General features: G+C 44.9%; 1 protein-coding gene across 3 annotated transcripts; it reads left to right on the top strand.

The window, feature by feature from the left end:
- The first annotated feature begins 3319 nt into the window (after nucleotides 1–3319).
- Nucleotides 3320–14695, top strand: Rnaseh1 (ribonuclease H1). 3 transcript variants are annotated; one of them, XM_055625017.1, is made up of 8 exons: nucleotides 3320–3503; nucleotides 4822–4937; nucleotides 5873–6034; nucleotides 8858–8957; nucleotides 9537–9591; nucleotides 10104–10188; nucleotides 10782–10906; nucleotides 12479–14695. In XM_055625017.1, the coding sequence occupies exons 1-8, from the start codon at nucleotides 3376–3378 to the stop codon at nucleotides 12563–12565; spliced, it is 858 nt and encodes a 285-aa protein (XP_055480992.1). In that variant the 5' UTR covers nucleotides 3320–3375; the 3' UTR covers nucleotides 12566–14695. The 3 variants fall into 3 exon arrangements, with proteins under 3 accessions (XP_055480992.1, XP_055481009.1, XP_055481001.1); XM_055625026.1 differs by having other exon boundaries at nucleotides 3388–3465; XM_055625034.1 differs by lacking the exon at nucleotides 5873–6034.
- The last annotated feature ends 395 nt before the right edge of the window (nucleotides 14696–15090 follow it).

Here is a 15090-nt window from a genome sequence, read left to right as displayed (position 1 = left end):
TGCATAGCTCTGGCTTTTGCAGAACTCCCTATGTAGATATTCAGACCAGGCTGTTCTGAAACTCACAGAGATCTGCCTGCCTCCTCCTCCCAAGTGCTGGGATACCACCACATCCAGCTTGCACACTCAGCATGTACAGGATACTAGGTCACCTCATTATTTTTGTTTCCTTTTGTTCCTGATGGAATCTTCCTATGTAGCCCAGGACAACTTCCTGCATCAACTTTATAAATGCTAGGCTAATAGCTCGGAGCTCTCACGGCCAGCCACATGCATTCTTTCTACAGAAAGGGATGATTGCAGGGAGTGTAAGTCTGTGTATGAGTGTACAACCTATGTTCCTGCTTACATGTGATGTTCAGGCCATTCATGAAGGCCTGAAGCAGTGTTTTGTTTCTGTTGTCATGATAGAACACCCTGACTGAAAATGATTTAGGGAAGAAACAATTTATTGTAGCCAAAAATTCCAGGTTACAATAAGTCATTGCAGGGAAGTCAAGGCAGGAAGTTGAAACAACCTCCAGTCAAGAAGACAGAGATAGAATGCATGCTGGCTTGCTTACTCATGCTCAGCCCACTCTCTACACCCACAGGGTCCAGAACTCATTCCTACCTCTTCCTTTGAGTCAGGGTTTGTCCCTGAATGAGATCACAGGCATGTGCTGCAGGCCCAGCTTGTTATAAGTGTGAGAGAAGCTGAACTCAAATCCTCCGTCTTTCAAGGCAAACTTTTTTGTGTGTGAGTGTGGGGGATGTTGGGTTTCTTTCTGAGACAGGATTTTTCTGTGCAGCCCTGGCTGTCCTGGAACTGACTCTGCAGATCAGGCTGGCTTCCAGCTCACAAAGATCCACCTACCTCTGCCTCCAGAGTGCTGGGATTAAAGGCAAGTGCCTGGCAAGGAAAGTATTCTTAACTACTGAGTCATCTTTCTAGCTCCACCAAGGAGTTTTTCTTCAAAACTACACATATTGGGAAATACTAAAGTGTTTTACATAATAATTACATTAAATGTTAATCAGTCTTTATGAAAAATGTAATTTGCAAGAAAATGTAGGTTGAAGTTATAAATTCAAAGTTGTAATGGATTCTTTTTTACATTAAGTTACTTTGTTGTTTTCAAGGTCAGCATTTTTTAAATCAATGTGTGCTGTCGTGGGAGCACGTGCCATAGCATTCCTGTGGATGTCAGAAGATGATTTTGTGAAATCAGGTCTCTCCATCTACTTTTTTTCTTTTTCTTTTTTTTTTTTTTAAACTTAACCATTTTAATGATTTATTTATTTAATGATTTTATGTGCATTGGTGTTTTGCCTGCATGGACATCTATGTGAGGTTATCAAATTCCTTGGAGCTGGATTACAGAGCTTCCATGTGGGTGCTGGGAATTGAACCTGGGTCCCTTGGAAGAGCAATCAGTCCTCTTATCTACTGAGCCATCTCTCCAGCCTTTTTTTTTTTCTTTTCTTTTCTTTTCTTTTTTTAAGACAAGCTTTCCCTATATAGTCCTGGCTGTCTCGGAGCTAGATATTGTCTTGAACTCACAGAGACACTCCTGTCTCTACCTCCTGATTGCTGTGATTAAAGGTCTGTGGTGTGATACCACACCCAGTTTTCCATACACTTTCATGTGAGTTCTGCAGATCCAGTTCACGAATGACACCAGGCTTGCACAGCAAACACCTTTACCTCTTGAGCCATCTAGCCCAAGCCAGCAGTTACTAAGATTTTTGATTGTAGCTGGGCTGTAGGAATTACACAGAAAAATCTTGTCTCAAACAAACCAACACAAAAAAAGTCAAAAAAATAAAAAAAAAATTTGGTTGGAAAACCCCCTATTCTTTTCAATTTTTAAAAAAAATGTCTCTGGTATCTCCAGGCTGGTTCTGAGTTTGTGATGTAGCTAAGAATGACCTTGCACTATTGATCCTCTTACCTCTACCTTCTTAGCCTGGGATGACAGGCATGTGCCACCACACCTGGTTTCTGAAGGGCTGGCTGCCTCCATACTCCTTCTTTAAACTTTGGAATATTTTTGGAACTTTGAAATTTTATTTGAGTTGCTATCTATTAATACTTGCTACATAAAAATAAAATGAAGGGCTGAGAGGAACCTCTGGCAAGGCCTGCGCTTAATATATGTGAGACTCTAACTTCAGTCTCCATGGCCATGATTCACTGTGTAGCCGAGGCTGGCCTTGAATTTGAAGTAATCCTCCTGCCTTAGTCTACACAATACTGAGATTATAGGTTTGAGACACCCAGCCTGGCTTCAAATATTTAAAAAATAACAATTCTTGTAGTGCTGGAGAGATGGCTCATTTATAAAGAGTAGTGGCTGCAAGCCTTGGCTGTCCTGGACTCACTTTGTAGACCAGGCTAGCCTCGAACTCACAGAGATCTGCCTGCCTCTGTCCCCCCAAAGTGCTGGGATTACAGGCGTGCCCCACTGCGCCCTGCGCAGATTAACTGATTTCTACCGCAAAGAGAGAGTAGAATTGCTTTGTATTCCACAAACCCCACTGAGTCTGTCTGAAGGCAACCATTACAGGGAATTTGCTCGTCCCCAATTTTTATTTCTATTTAGCACTTTTTGCATATCCATGCAACCTCAAGCAGCATACATTTTTTAAATTAAAAAATTACATTTGTATTCTAAAAATAACATTTATCTATTTGTGTGTGTGCACACCTATATTGCATCATGGCATATGTGCGGAAGTCAGAGGACAACTTGTGGGAATCAGTTTTCTCCTGCTACCGTGTGGGGTCCTGAGTATGGAACTCGAGTTGTCAAACTCAGGGGCAAGTGCCTTTACTTTTGAAGCCATCTTGCTACTCCCTCAAGGACTGTATTTCTTAATTTTCGTTGTTTTGGGATTTCAAAAGGGATTTCCCGATTTTTCTATAGTGACTTGCTTCATTCCCTTAATTATATGGCCAGAATGACGTTGTGTACTCATGACATTCCTCATTCTTTTTGCTATGGCCATCCCAAGGCTCAGAATATGCTGGAAAAGGCGAGGGGAACCATGTTCTGCAGAAGTGGCCATCCTGGAATAGGGGTGTAGCTTCACAGGGCCTCTCTGCTTTCACATCCAGGCGTCATCTTTACACTCCTTCTTCCCTTTCTCCCGCCTTCCCACTTCATATGCAGTTTTGTTGTGTTGGGACTGGACCTGGCGCTTGCAGCTGGAAGGCACCTCGGCCTCCAGCCCCGAAGTTTCAGTGACTTCTACGAAACAAAAACACGCTCTAGGCCCCGCCCCGCTCGCGGCAGGTACCTGGAGGACGTCACCTTCCTGCGCCGGAAGTGTGCCGGGTCGCTTAGTGAAGGCTCGCGGGCCAAGATGCGGTTTGACCCGGTGGCGTGAGTGATGCGCTGGCTGCTGCCGGTGTTCCACACCGTGACACTGGTCTTCGTTCGCGTGAGGCGAAGCGTTCCCGGGCAAGGGATGTTCTATGCGGTGAGAAGGGGCCGCAAGACCGGCGTCTTCCTGAGTTGGTGAGACGGAGCCCAGCTGAGCCCTTTATTCTAAACACCAAACAGCTTGTTTAGTCCTTTAGGCAGTCAGAGACTACCAAAGAGAGCACATCATCACTGCAGACCAGAATTTACACAAAGATTCCCATGTTCTGATCGTCCCTGTGTGTGGGTGTTTTGTTTTTGATACGGGACCCCACGTAATCCAAGGAGCTGGACTCATTGGCGTGCGCCACCACGCCTGGCTTCCCGGTTTTTATTTTTTTATTTTCTTGGCGACAGGGTTTCTTTTCTCGAGCTGGTTATGTGCCAAATTGAACTTCTGCTCTTTCTATCTTTACTATCAAATGCAGGCGTTGCAGATAGGCACTGCTGTGGTCAGTTAAATCCTGTCTGGTTTATTGAAATAAAAATGTTGGAAGCTGTGGGCCCTCCCAAAAAGCTGCACTTAACCATGTATGGAGATTTAATTCATAACTGACAAAACTTGGAAGCCAAATTTCCAGTAGGAAGTGTGTTGATAAGCTAATGGAGTATCATGCAGACCTGAAATGAGTTATCAAAGATGAATAGTGTGGAGGAGTACTAACTATATTGTGCTAAAAGAAAAAGCCAACTTGAAATGATCTGCATTTCATTCACAATCAAGTGTGTGATTCCAGCTGTATGACATCCTGGAACAAATACGGAGATTGCAAAACAAGTCAATGATTGTTAGAGGTTAGTGCCCAAGGAGCGATGATGACTATGAGAGCAGACAGGGTCTTGTGTATCTTGGGCTGACCTTTAGCTGAACTAGCTATAAATCAAAATGACCTTGAACTTCAGACCTTTTGTCTCTGTGTCTCAAGTACTGGGATCACAGGTGTGTGCTCCCAAACCAAAATGTTTTTGAGACTGAGCTTCTATGAGATACTGGCTGGCCTAGAACCTGTATATAGATTCGGGTGGCATTGAACTTGAGGTGATCCTCCTGCTTCTGCCTCCCTAGAATGTGGGATTATAGGCGTGCACCCCCACCCCCAGCTCCAACAGGGGATTTCTAAGGCATGAAGTTGTGGATGGTGTAGTAATGTAGACCCATATCACTCTCTTTATATATTCACTGAAACTGTAGGCTTTACAGTTCTGAGTGAGCCTTGATGTAAACAGTGGACACTGGAGCCAGAACTTAAGAGAACTCTCCACTTTCTGTTCTTATTTGATGTGAACCTAAAACTTGTAAAACATGGCACTGATAAGCAGATGAGTTATAATAGTAAAAATAAAATTAAGTTTGAAAAAAATTACAAGAGTACAAACTGAAAGGAAGCCTGCGCTAACATACGCACTCTTTCAGGAGTGAGTGCAGAGCGCAAGTGAACCGGTTTCCTGCTGCCAGGTTTAAGAAATTTGCCACAGAGGAGGAGGCCTGGGCCTTTGTTAGGAACTCTTCAAGCCCAGATGGTTCAAAAGGTATGTCACTTAACAGCAGGGTAACATTCTAACCTATGAAAAGCCCCTTGCATTCCCGACATCACTGTATCTACCTCTGCATCTGAAGTGATTCTTATTTTTCCTGTATCCTTAGAGTTAAGAATAGTGGTTCAGGACTGGAGAGATGGCTCGGAGGTTAAGAGCGCTATCTGCTCTTCCAGGGGTCCTAAGTTCAATTCCCAGCAACCACATGGTGGCTCACAACCATTTATAGTGAGATCTGGTGCCCTCTTCTAGCATTCAGGTGTACATGAAGTCAGAACACTATATATAATAAATAAATCTTAAAAAAAAAAAAAAAAAAAAAAGAATAGTGGTTCAGAGGCTAAAGAGACATCCCAGGGATCAGGGTTTGATTCTTAGCACCATGACTTACAATCTCCTGAACGTATACATACACACAAATCTTTTAAAAATAATTTTAAAAAGAATAGTGTGGTTTGACCAGGTATGTGGTAACTAGGATTGGGAATTTGAGGCATGAATGACAGCCAGTTCCAAACCTGGCCTACATAGCAGGATCCTGTAAACTAAATTAATGAATAGTGGTCCCCGCAGTTGCAATATTCTCAGTTCTAGGACTCAAATCAGCAAGCTGACTCTAATTTAGAACATGGGACATACATATAATTACTGGAACACACACATATACACTGGCATCTCCCTTGGGAAAATTGGGTTCCAAGAACTTTTATTTATTTACCCATCTGTTACTGTTATTTTCAGTGGGAGTCTTGGACTCTCTGCAGCTCCTGCTAGGCACCAGGGATGGTCTTCAGTCATTCCTTCTTGGTAGGGCCACATCTGGAGTGCCTTAGTCTGGTGGAGTAATGTTAAAAACTCTCGCAGAGTCTTTGGCTCTTCAGTATTCATGCACTCTCTGGTTTTGGGTCATGGTTGGAATCTTCTTTCAGGGCAGGAAAATGCAGATGTGCAGGAATCACAGGTGAAGACCAGCAAGCGGCCTCGGGAGCTTCTAGATGATGGGGAAGAACCTCCAGAGCCAGGGGGAAAGCACGTAAAGCAGAACACAGAGCAGGATACCCCAGTGAGCAGGGACACATTTGCCTACATGGGTATGCCTTTCCTTTTGTGTGTCTCTGTGTGTGGCAGGGGTGTTGTTCAAGACAGGGTTTCTCTCTGTAGTCCTGGCTATCCTGGAACCCACTTTGTATACCTCAAACTATTTTTGTTACACATATGAGAAATTAAAACAGTAAGTAGGAAATCTTTTTCTTTCTAAAGGGGAGGAATTTAAGCTCATTGTTTTGGTGATGGTAGGTTTTTTTTGTTTGTTCTGTTTGTTTGTTTTTTGAGACAGGCTTTCATTATGTAGCCAGGGCTGCTGGCCTGGAACTCAGAGATCCTTTTGCCCCTACCTCCCAGTCCTGAAATTATGGGTGTGGGCAGCCATTCCTAGTATTTAAACTAAACATATCTTTAGCCCCATTTTTTCCTTGTAAATATTCTTTTTTAACAAAAAGTGCTTTTAAGAAAAGGTATTAACAAAAAGTGCCTTTGCCTTCCTAGGCCGGTGCTCTTATTGATGTGGTCCCACACTCTTTTTTTTTTTTTTTTTAAGATTTATTTATTTATTATTTATACAGTATATAGTACTCTGCCTGCATGTGTGCCTGTAAGCCAGAAAGAGGGCACCAGATCACAGTATAGATGGTTGTGAGCTACCATGTGGTTGCTGGGAATTGAACTCAGGACTTTTGGAAGAACAGCAAGTGCTCTTAACCTCTGAGCCATCTCACCAGCCCCTCCCACCCTCTTTTTACTTGTTATTTTGCAGCAAGGCCTCTCTTACTCATCCAGGGAGGCAGTGAGCTCCTTGCTTTGAGGCCCAGGCTAACCTTGAACTTGCCATCCTTCTGTATTAGCCTCATAGCCATCCCGGTCCTTCACAACCAGGCCTGGCAATGAGGCCACTATTTTATAGCTAATCAAATAGTGCAAAAGCAGTAAGCTTTTGAGAATTGTTAGGGAACTTTTATATAGACACAGGCTGCTGAGGTGGGAGGGAGGGCCCAGCCAGAGCTACCTGCTTTAGCAAGCATGTGTCCATTCATCCACCCCTCAGACCTCACTGTGTCCTGAGGAAAAGAGATCTAGGGCTTTTCCTGTGTTTAACTCTCAGGGCAGCTGTTTGCTTTTAGTAACTATAGTATATAAACTTACTTTTTTGTCTTGTACACATGGGACCAGAAAAGAGGCAGCATGTAAAGATGAATCATCATTGAGATGGCCTGAGATTTTTGCCAAGAAGAAGGCATCTGTACTTTACCTCCCGGGAAAGCGCTAGAGCTATAGAGCTGTGTAAGCAGATGGGTTTGGCAGTTATCTAAGATGAGCAAGTATCCTTTCACTGATCATTGTGCTGGATAGTTGTATGTCAACTTGACACAAGCTACCTGGGACAAGGGAACCTCAGTTGAGAAAATGAGATCTGTAAGATCTGGCTATAGGTGACCTGTAGGGCATTTTCTTTTAACTTTTCTGTCCTCTTTTTCTTTCTTCTCTTTCTTTCTTTCTTTCTTTCTTTCTTTCTTTCTTTCTTTCTTCTCTCTCTCTGTCTCTTTCTTTCTTTCTTTCTTTCTTTCTTTCTTTCTTTCTTTCTTTCTTTCTTTCTTTCTTTCTTTCTTTCTTTCTTTCTTTCTTTCTTTCTTTCTTCCTTCTCTCTCTCTGTCTCTTTCTTTCTTTCTTTCTTTTTTTAATTTTCTGAGACAAGTTTTCCCTGTTTAGCTTTGGCTGTCCTGGACTCACTTTGTAGACCAGGCTGGTCTTGAACTCACAGAGATCCACCTGACTCTGCTTCCCTGAATGCTGGGATCATAGGCATGTGACACCAAGGCCTGCTTAGGGCATTTCTTAATCAGTGACTCATAGGGAAGGGCCCGCCCACTGTCATCATGGTGTCATCCTAGATGGTGGTCCTGAGTTCTATAAGAAAACAGGTTGAGCAAGCCACAGGGAGCAAACTAGTAAGCAGCACCCCTCCATGGCCTCTGTCTCAGCTCCTGCCCTCAGGTTCCTGCTCTGTTTGAGCTGCTGTCTTGACTTTTTCAGTGATGGACTAATGTGGAAGTGTAAGTCAGATAAACCCTTTCCTCCCCAAGTTGCTTTTGGTCACAGTGTTTTGTAACTGGGGCACTCATCAACAGGAACATAAGCAAACCTTTGTAATGTGATAGAGGGATGAGCCATTTCCAGCATTTGAGGTATTGCTTAGCACACAGCATGTAATAAACAACTAAACCTTCTTTGAAGGTGTGTGGGTGGAAACCAAGTTTCAGCTGACAGGAGGCCTGCCCAGCTTCTGTGCTCAAATGTCCCCAACCTTGCTTTTTTGAGGGATACTAGTCTTCATGTTTCCCCTGAGCCTGCTGTGCTCAGGCCACTGTCTTCTGGACAGTTCCTTGTATGCAGGTGGTCTCTGAACCTCCCTTTTCCATCCCATGGACTTTGCTTCTTAGCCTCTCCCTGCATTGTGCTGAGGGCATGCTGCTGGCCAAATATGGGCCTGACAGTGGCCTCGGCTCTGCCCCTGCACTTGAGCACACCCTGTTTGAAAGGAGGAAGCAGAGGTGAGAACTACTCTACAGTTAGTGCAAATGGGGTAAGAGAGAATGAGATTACTTGCCGTCAAAGTTGGCTTTCTGGGATGTGGGGCCAGCTTCACACTAAGTACTGCTTACTCTGGAAGGACAGCTTGAGTGAAGGTAGCCTAGGCACAAAGGCCCTCTTTAGCTTGAGTGACAAGTTACCTTTAACTCACCTGGCCTTTGGAACAAGCAAAAAGTGGCCACACACCGTGGGGCAATCGACGTCCTGACTACAGCACAGGGTCAGCATTCAGCTGGTCAGTGCAGTGGCCTTACTCTTCCCTCTTACAGGAGAATCAGTCGTTGTCTACACCGATGGCTGCTGTTCCAGTAATGGGCGGACGCGGGCACGAGCAGGAATCGGCGTTTACTGGGGGCCAGGCCACCCCTTGTAAGTAAACACAGCTGACTATGAGCATCATATTTTACTAAGTCTTGGCAGGATTTGGTTATGATATATTCTTTACTGCTTTTTGATATGTTCTTTGCAAAACCTGGCAGGTAAACAGTATTGGTGGGAAATAGAAGAAGAGCAACTGACTTTGATTTATATTGGTGCCAAGCAGCTTAGTTCTTGACTGTGCCAAATACTGAGACTTGGTGGTGTTTCCTTGGGTTTAGCTCTAAGAAGTTACAAGACATACAGGTAGAAGAGCCAGCCTACAGTGATGGAGGGACAGGGCATCAGCTCAAATCCATCCCGTCACTAAACTTGTTTTTGAGACAGCGTCTCATTATGTGGCTTTGATTGGCCCAGAACTCAGCGGTCTGCCTGTCTGTGCCTCCCCGAGTGCTGGGATTATAGGCAGCTGTGTCCCATTCGGGGCATGGTTTTTGAGGCTGTTGTTTGTATATAGGTTTTATGTTTCAGTTGAAAGGGGACACTAGTTTGTTATTATCCATTGAGAAGAATTGCTCTGGAAATTAGCATTGTAATTTTGTTTTCCTTTTTCATCCTGTTTTGAAACAGAAATGTAGGTGTTAGACTTCCTGGGCGACAGACAAACCAGAGGGCCGAGATCCATGTAAGTTCCCAGATAAGTGTGAGTCTGCCTTCCCTTGTGTGACCACAAGATCAGCCATGTTTCCTTCCTTTCCTGCATTAGATAGAAGATAGTGAAAGTCCACAAGAAAGCCAGGTATCACCACACCTGTAGCCTGTAATCCCAACATCCAGGAAGGCAGAGACAGAGGTAGGCAGATCTCTGTGAGTTCGAGGCCAGCCTGGTCTACAAAACAAGTCCAGGTCAGCTAGGGCTACATAGAGAAACTGTCTCAAACAAACAAACAAAAAAGAAAGTCCACAAGAAACTTTCAGGCTAGCAACAGTCTTCAAAGATAGTAATTCTTTAGAAAAATCCTGGAATCACTTCACATAGGTGCCATGGCCAATGGGATGTTGAGAAGGGTAAACTTGGTGAGAGAAGACACCATGGTGGTTTAGACAGAGCAGTGCTTTGCTCTTGCAAAACTTGATCAGTACTGCAAAACATCAAGCATTTTCCATATAGCATGACTATGGGCTTGCTTTCTCAAGGCAGCCTGCAAAGCCATCACACAAGCCAAGGCTCAGAACATCAGCAAGCTGGTCCTGTACACAGACAGCATGTTCACCATCAATGGTAAGCTTTCCCAGGCACTGTGAAGGGAAAGGGGCCTTTCTTCCCAGTAGGGGGTAGTGTGACAGTCTTGGATGACACTGTGCTCTCCAGGTTCAGGGGAATAGGAGTCTAGATCTGCTGTCTTCGGGAGCTGGACTCCTTGGCTCCATAATACTGGGTTAGGATGTGAATAACTTAGGGCCATAATATGCTGTTTTAGGGAGCTGGACTCCATGGCTCCATAATACCTGGGTCAGAACATGAGTAACTTAGGGCCACAGTATGCTGTCTTAGGGAGCTGGGTTCCTTCACTCCATAATACCTGGGTCAGAGTGTAACTTCAGGTCACAGTATGCTATCTTAGCGACTAGGACTGGCTGCACAGAAGCGCATGGGGTCAGGGAAGCCTCATGCTCATTTGACTGGATGTAACTACCAGAAAGAGGAAAGATTGGGGCCTTGGGAGTGTGCTAAAGGCTTAAGCAAGAGAGGGCATCAAAGAAGATAACAATCCAAGCTTTGACTCAGAATGAGAGGAGCAATTGTGAGGAGAGACTATGGGTCAGGAAAGGCCAGGCCCTGATAAATGAGCCTGTGAGTATGTGTTTCCCTAGGGATAACTAACTGGGTCCAGGGCTGGAAGAAGAATGGCTGGAGAACGAGCACAGGCAAAGAAGTAATCAACAAGGAGGACTTCATGGAGCTGGATGAGCTCACCCAGGGCATGGACATCCAGTGGGTGAGTCACTTCACACTGTGTGGCCTCACTTAGCTGAAACATGGCGTTTGGGAGGGCTTTGGTGGTTAGGGGAAAGTAGCAGCTTCTGTGAAGTTAATGTATATATTTGTTAGCATGTATTCATTATACACAAGAATAGGTTTCATTATGACATCTTTGTACATGTACATTGTGGTTTCGGCTGTACCCCGCCCCTTTCCCTCCTCATTTGACTGAAGTGTCTACACCCTGAAGAAAGTGTCTCTTCCTTCCTCCTCAACTATTAACTGCCTGTAAAAGCCCAAGGAGGGCAGAACCTTATGCACCCTCCCCCATATGTTGCCTGGTCCAGTCCAGTGCAGGTCCTTTGCTGATAATTACAGTTTCACTGTGTTTACGAGTACAGTAGCCATGTCTCGCTGGAAGATGGCATTCTATAAAACTACTCCCTTCTCTAGTGCTTACTCTCTTGCCTCTTCCATGATGTACCCTGAGCCTCGGAGAGGGTGAAATACTAGTCCCATTTATGGCTGAGCACTCCACAGTCACTTACTTATCTCAGACCAGTTATGAGTCTGCAGTAACTGCTATCCACTGAAAAATGCCTTTTGACTACATTAAAAATATAAACATTTAGCAAAACAACAGTAGCTCTCCAACTAGGGCCTGTGACTGCCCAGCACAGGCTTTCCATGGGTTTACAGAAACTATGTAAATTCCTCCTGTGGGGTAGGCTGTGACTCCAGTCAGAAGGTGGGTGGTTACCACCAAATGAGACATGTCACGTGTCCAGTGGGCTCGTCTTGACTTTTGGGTTGGTATTATGCCATATTCACAGCTGATAAGACTTTGCTTCCCAGCAGCCTACATAGCACCTTCCAATGCCATGAAAGCTAACGAGCAGGGAGGGAGCTTCTAGGTCAGTTTCAGGTTGATTTCTCTGTGTCCTGCAGCCAAGGTGTGTATTGTCTTCAGCAACTGGGGTCTTACCATCCAGTTCTGGTGGCCAGCCAAGAGCTATTTCTTGAAGTAAAATAGCACTTACTGTTTTGGGGGCTTCAGCGGATTTCTTTTTTATGTTTTGTTTTTGTTTTTTCAAGACAAGAGTTTCTCTATGTAGCTTTGGCTGTCCTGGATTCGCTTTGTGGACAAGGCTGGCCTCAAACTAAGAGATCTGCCTGCCTCTTCCTCCCAAATGCCGGGGATCAAAGGCATGCACTACACCCAGCTATAAGTTTGTTATCTTGAATAGTATGATTGGTTGGTTGGTTGGTTGAGGGCAGGGTGTCATGTAGCCCAAATGTGCTATGTAGCAAGGATAATCTTGAGTCACTGATCCTCCCAGTGTTGGGATTGTAAGCACGCAACCCCTCACTCAGCTTATGTGGCATTGAGAATTGAGCCCCAGACTTACTCTGTTAGCTGAGCAGTGGCTCCAGCCCCAGTATGTGTTATCCTGTTCAGGGAGGGGTTTGTGAACATGAGCTTTGGCCTCAGTTTCTTCTGAAACAGGAGCTTCTGGGTGTGGAATACAGCCATGTGCTGCATGTGTAAACGCCAGGAAAAATTAAAGGGGATTTTTCATTTTAACAGATGCACATTCCTGGTCACTCAGGATTTGTGGGCAATGAAGAAGCTGACAGACTGGCAAGGGAAGGAGCGAAGCAGTCTGCAGACTGAGCGGAGTAATTGCTGCACATTCAGAGCCGAGGAAGTGCCTGTTTCTTTACCCTGCTGTGCATGGAATACACGATGGTGACCTGTGACTCAGCTCAGTGACAAGTGCTTGAGTAATGACAGGGAAATTGTGAGCCCCACAGCTGTGAGACTACAGTGTTTGTGCCTCTTGGGTCTCATGGTTCTGCTTGTTTTGTTGCCCAAAATACTCCAGCTTGATTTTAGTAGGAATCGGAGAGACACTGGTCAGTAGGTTTGGCTTAACAGTTCCAGAATATTCTTTTTCCTTCCAGTGTACACAGTGCGAGACTCTTGGCCCTGCACCTGCCCTGTGCCTCTGTGTGCATCAGATATGAGATGGCCATGTGGGACCTGAGGCTGGCTTTGGGTGGGCAGAGCCTGTACCCAGGTGACGTTCGCCTCTGGATCATGTTGTAGGAACAGCTGAGACCTTTAAAAACCAAGATGCATAAATATATTCCTAGTAGATTTCTTTTGGCTATTTTCCTTAAAAATACTGTATAAATTTAAAACACATTTGAAATTATTGTTTTTTTATTTTTATAATAAAAATACACAGGAATGCCACACACACAAAAAGGTGAGTTTCCCTTACTATACAACACGAGAAATTAAGAAAGTCATTCTTAAAGGAATGGGCTGGTCACCTTGTTATCATGCAAACCCTCACATTGCCCTTAAGCAATGGAAAATTGTGCAGCCTGACTCTAGAGAGGTTAGGAATGACAGGGATGCTGAGACAGTGCTGTCACCTGAGCTGACTAAGTTTCTTAGGAGTGAGAAGCTGGGCCATCTGCTCCAGGGCAGATGGAGTCACCCCTGAGAACCAGTGACAGCTGCAGTTCATGTGCTCTCCATCCAGCTCTGCAGACCTCGCTGTGATAGCGGCACATGCCAAGAGTATGCTCCAGAGGCACACGTGTGTCTTGGCGGGAGCAGGGTGGTGGGCCTGAGTGAGGCTAGGATGATCCATCTCTGCTGGCTTGGTGTGAAATCTGTGCAGTGAGGCCAGCTCAAAGTCTTGTGTGAGGATGGGGAAATGGCCCAGTGGGTAAGAGTACTTACTTCATCAGCTTGAGGACCTGACCTGTGTTCAGAACCCCAGAAGCATGAACAAGGTGGGCATGGCCAAGGCTTGCTCAGAATTCCAATGCTTTGCAGTATAAAAACAGCAGAATTGCTGGGGCTTGCAGGATATCCATCCTGGCCAAAATTCTCAGCTCTGGGTTCAATGGTGAGAGCCTGGGCGGAGAGTGACAGAGCAGGACACCAGTATCTGTTGTCTTCTGCGACAGCTGCACACATGAGCATAAACACAACCCTGTATTAGGACCAGCAATGGTAGCACAGAACCTATAATTTCAGGGTTTAGGAGGCAGAAACAGGAGGGTTGGGGGTTCCAGGTCAGCCTAGGCTGTGTGGCAAGTTTGAGACTAGTTTGAGACCTGAAACCATGTCACAAAACTAGAGCTTCTGACACTGTTTTTTGTGTGTTTACTGGAGAATGAATATCTTCTCTAACATGGTGGGCAAGCACTCTGCCTACTGAGCTGTGTGTGTCAGCCTGCACTGTGTGTGTAGGCTGGAGAGATTGCCAGCCTTTCTCAGTTCTCCACCTTTAAAACATTTCATTAGCTGGCGCTGGTGGCACATGCTTTTAATCCCTGCACGTAGGGAGGCAGAGGCAAGCAGATTGCTGTGAGTTTGAGGCCAGCCTGGACTACAACACCAAAGTGAGTTTAGGACAACCAAGGCTACACAGAGAAACCCTGTCAAAATTTGATTAGCATGTTTTATACATAATGGGTTTCATTACATTTTCATACATAACCATCCATCAACCATGTCCCCAGTGGTCCCTTTTCCATTGACTGACAACTTTTGAAAGTTGTTCCATAGAGAGCAAAGGCCTCTCAGTGCTAGCTTGGTGTGAACATTGTCCAGAAGCCAGCTCTCCTGATGTGTTTTATAGGAAGTCCAGTGTAGTCACGCTCAAGCACAAGGATAATACACCACTAAGGATATCAAGTGGAGAGTGCCATGACACTGTTGCAACCTTGTCTGTATTTGAAGGGTGTGAGATTCATAATAAAATTGCTTTTTGGAAGTGGATGCATAATACAGTTGGCCAGTCTACTCTTGTCTGATGGAATGGGTGCATTGCATATTACAGTAAGTTGAAATACATCCTAAAATCACCATGTTTTTTACTTACGTGTTTGTGTAGATGTGTGCTGGCACCCTTCAAGGCCAGAGGGGTCTTGGATCCATAGGAGCTGTCCTTGTGGGTTCTGGGAACTGATGTATCTGTAAGAGCAGCAGGTAATCAGCCATTGTTCATCTCTGAAGCCCCACATCTTGTTTTGTTTGAAAGAGTATCTCCCAGCACTTAGGGGGACAGAGGCAGGCAGATCTCTGTGAGTTCAAGGCCAGCCTGTTCTACAAAGTGAGTCCAGGATAGCCAAGGCTACACAGAGAAACCCTATCTTGAAAACAAAGAGAGAGAT

This window comes from Psammomys obesus, unplaced genomic scaffold, assembly GCF_907164565.1.
Source record: "Psammomys obesus unplaced genomic scaffold, mPsaObe1.curated_primary_1811, whole genome shotgun sequence".
Taxonomy (NCBI): Eukaryota; Metazoa; Chordata; class Mammalia; order Rodentia; family Muridae; genus Psammomys; species Psammomys obesus.
Note: the sequence above shows the minus strand (reverse complement) of the source record. Positions and strands in the feature narration are given on the sequence as shown.